The 4,297-nt window shown below is 37.0% G+C and overlaps 1 protein-coding gene across 1 annotated transcript in view; it reads right to left on the bottom strand.

Annotated features, from left to right (window-relative positions):
- Positions 1-3,291: 3,291 nt before the first annotated feature.
- The window catches only part of LOC114579122 (TOM1-like protein 5), a 7,606-nt gene continuing 6,600 nt past the window's right edge, over positions 3,292-4,297 (bottom strand). Inside the window, exon 3 of the mRNA XM_028692836.1 lies at positions 3,292-3,568. Coding sequence (XP_028548669.1) covers positions 3,307-3,568 — 262 coding nt within the window. The 3' untranslated portion in view covers positions 3,292-3,306. The remainder of the gene's footprint in view (positions 3,569-4,297) is intronic.

The raw sequence follows: 4,297 nt of genomic DNA on the forward strand, positions 1-4,297 counted from the left end.
ATAATATGTAAATAATAACACAAATATACATTAACAACTAACACATGTTTTTATATAAATGATAGAAAATCATAAAATATGAGATGTAAAATAATCTATTACAATATAGAGATAATCAAACCTTCAGTGGCTATCAAAGCCACAACTAATCATCAAACTAAACAACACTATCACAACATCATATTTTTTGGATCAGCCCAAGAAAATAAATGAAAAAGAAATAAAAAGTAAAAACATGCTACAAACAAAAGTAGCATACTCTCTCTCTCTCCTCATGCTGAGAATAACTCCTAAGACCATCTCTAACCGTTCGGCAAACAGCCGAATAGAGGTCCTCAAACGTCGCAACCGAATGCCATTTAATCGCAATTGAACAGTGCAACGCCAATATTGGCGTCGCAGTGTTCACTTGCACCATTTCTTTCTCTCTACCGAACTCGTCCGAGAAAGGCGCGAAAGAAACGAACGATGATTTGGGGGCAAAATGGCGTTCCACTGGAGATGAATCACAACACTTTGATTTTACTATATTTTGCAGTGAAAAATGAGAGTTTCGGTTGGAGAAGCCCTAACTAGTCGAGTCTGGGTCTTCTGCCTCCTCATCATCATTCTCTCTCTCAGAAGGCTACCGCAGTACCGCACAACGGATAATATTATATTTCTATGCACTTCATATTTAATCACTGGTCATACAAGAGAAAACAATTTAACCAATACATACTCGAAATTTTCCCAGATACAATGACCCCTTATCTTGAAAAGAAAAATGGCTGAAGGCATTTCTTTCACGTTGATTTCATAAGGTGCTACAGAAGACACACTAACTGCTAACAATAATGAATAACATGGTAATAAGTACTACCAAGTTGGAGGAAACCTTAATTGCTGAATGAGGCTATTGTTCACATTTCCAGAACTTATTTTTAACCGGTTACTTTCTTACACCCACAGAAGCAGCAAACCAGTTCAATAAAACAGTAGTTTCACACGAACAATAGATTATTGAGAAGCCCAGAGTACGCAAAAGCTCAAGGTAAAAGGACTGAGAGCTGATGGTACATTTGATTTTTTTTTTCTTTTTTCTCCTTTTTGAGTTTTAAGAAACTTGATGACATGAAATTTTTATGATTCCAATGGTACCTTAAGCATCTCCTGCAACTTTCGTAATTTATTGACTTAATGGCTGATAGGAAATATTTGAGTTCGCAAGCAAATCTAAAAGAATTAGTGAAAACAACGAGAAATCTGCTGATTTCAGAGAGATCATCAATACGATGCAGAAAATTCAAAAAATTGGAAAGAAAACACAAGGAAACCTCTTCTATTCAATCTACGAACAAAAAAAAATAATAGAAGATATAAGTTTCTTTAATTCGAGAGAAAGAAACAACTCTCCAAATCTCTAGCATAGCCTAAAGCCTAAAAGAACAAACCCTAGATCTCAAATCTCTCTCCCAATTCCAGATCAAACCCTAATCCTCCCAAAGGGAACTTAATTAAAACAAAGAGGACAAATACAAAATCCCTAAACAGCCCCTAATTTAAATTTTCCCTCCCAAAGTAACTTTTAATTAAATTTTGGGCCCCATCTCTCCAACTGGCCTATCTCTGTCTTCCCCTCGGTTCCGCCCCGCCTCCTGTAGCAAAGAACCGGTCTAGGTTAGACCGGTTCAGCTGGCCCTAGGGCCAACCTAACATTACGCCCCTCCTAAAAACTCACATTGTCCTCAAGGTGAGAAATAAAGAGAATTGATCTTTCACCCCCTCATAGGGCTCCCAAGTGACATCGAAATCGGACAGGTATCTCCATCTAATAAGCACTTCTTTATTCCCCTCTTTATCTGATCTTACTCCTCTCAGTTCTAGTGGTTCTAAGATCACTTCCAACTCCTCTATCAATCTAGATGGTAACGCCGCACTAATTTCATGCTCCCCTAGAGCTCTCCTTAACTGGGACACATGGAAGACTAGGTGTATGGTGGCGGATGGGGGTAACTTTAAATGGTATGTCACTACTCCAATTTTGTCCAAAATTTCGTAGGGGTCTAAGTACCTCGGGGCCAATTTCTCGTTCCACTTGTTGGCAACTTTCCTTTGCCTGTAAGGTAGCAATTTTAAGAATCTTTCTCCCCCACTTCAAACCGTATCTCTCCTATGTGTATATGTCTACTTCTTCATGATTTGTTTGTGCCCTCAACAGATGCTTCTTCAACTCTTCCAACACCTTATCCCTTTCCTCCAAGTACTACCCTACTGAGGAAACTGGAATGCTCCCTTTCCCATAGTACACCAAGTGTGGGGGTCTCTTCCATACAACACTTTGAAAGGGGTCATCTGAGAAGCAGAATGGTACGATGTATGTACCAATACTCGGCCCATGCTATCCATTTTGCCGACCTTAGTATTTCAGAAGCATAACACCTCAAGTAAGTCTCCAAACTCCAGTTTACTACCTTCGTTTGCCCGTCTGTTTGAGGATGGTAGGCGGTGCTTCTCTTGAGAATTGTTGCGTCCTGGAATATTCGCGACGGTAGGTGCCCGATCAAGTTAATTTTTGCATGACGTATCAAGAATAATGTCTTATAGCCTGAACAGCTCACTCCAAAACTGGCTGAGGAACACTTTGTCTCGATTAGACACTATCGACTCTGGAATCCCATGTAATCTAACCACCTCCCTAATATGTTGCTTCCACTGTCACTGCAGTATAGGGGTGTCGTAAGGAGATGAAATGTGCATACTTATTCAGCCTATCAACCACCACCATAATAATTGTAAACCCCTCTGGTCGTGGTAGGCCATATTTTTATCCTTCGGAGTAATATATCATCTTTCTTATGACATACTCAATCACAAAATATGCAATCCGTTAATGATGACAAAATTTCTCCAACAATTACATTATTTAAAATTTACAATTATATAAATATTTGAAATTATATAACTTAAAATTCAAATTGCGCACGTCAAGTGCCATGCACACACTGACTTGAACATGTGCGTCGTGCAATGCACCTGATGCCGTAAGGTGCGTCGTGCCATGCGACATGGCGTGCACCATTCTATGCCATGACAAATATGATTTATGGTTAAACTCTCATTAAAAATTTTGTGAAACATAAAATTATATTATCCCCAAATCAAAGGCAAGACACCTAGGTATGTTGAGATCATCAATACTAAGTGCAAATGAGCATCAACTTTTTCTTTGAAATTTCACAACTTATAAAACTCAGAACACTCCTCAGAACATTCTATGTTGGAAAATATCGGTCTGTATTGATCCAACACATTGCCCATTAAAGCCTATTGAGCACAATAAATAAATGTTACAAGAGCATTTAGTGGTATATTTCTCAGATTGTATATTAGCAGGTAATCAAACAAGACGACTCCTACAAAAGAACAGTACCTACGAAGAAGAAGCTCTTCATCCTCCTCTGCTTCTTCATTAACAAATAAACCTGTTGTAGAGGGGGCTCGAGAAGAGAGAAGTGAATCATGTTGGGTAAGAACTTTACCAAGCAGCTCATTCAATTCAATTGCTTGAGCAATCACTTTCTCATCACTAGAGAAAAACAAAGAAAAATTGAGATATTGATTAGCACACTTGATCTGATAAAAACAATGGAATTTCAAAACATAAATTTGTGCAATAGCAGTTCAAATTTGCAATGCACCAACAAAACTTGCATACAAAATGGCTTGCAGGAAACTAAACTAAAATGGAAAATATTGAGGACTCATTAAATTGCTCATGAATAGAAAACATGTTTTAAAAATTGATAATTTATTTTCAGTGATTATGAATATAAAATCATTACCTGTGAAGAAGTTTTGAGATAGTTTATAAATTTTAAAATCGATGTTGATGGACTTAACATACTACATCGATTTAAAAAAATATGATTGCCATCTTCAAGCAACCAAATGAGACGTGAAAAAAATTAAAAGGCTTTAAGTTTTTATTTAACACTGAAAAAACAGCAATAGTAAATTTTCACATCCCTACTATATTCTTGATGGTTAGAATGTGCCCTAACAAAAACTAATTAAGAACTTATAGAACTTAGAAGTGACAATTTCAACCTTTGTAGGAAAGCAAAGTAGGTGAAATGCTTTAAGGATTCTGCTGCAACTCTCAATCACTTCACATTCATGTTTATCTCGTTAATTTCCTTATCTTTTTCTCATTTGCTCTATGCCTCAAGGTTTTAAGGAGATTTTAAAATCAAAGACATCTAAAACTTGTTCACTTTCTGTTAAAACTAGAGAATTTGAGAGGGAAAAGCTTGAA

Source organism: Dendrobium catenatum, unplaced genomic scaffold (assembly GCF_001605985.2).
Source record: "Dendrobium catenatum unplaced genomic scaffold, ASM160598v2 fragScaff_scaffold_14, whole genome shotgun sequence".
Lineage (NCBI taxonomy): Eukaryota > Viridiplantae > Streptophyta > Magnoliopsida > Asparagales > Orchidaceae > Dendrobium > Dendrobium catenatum.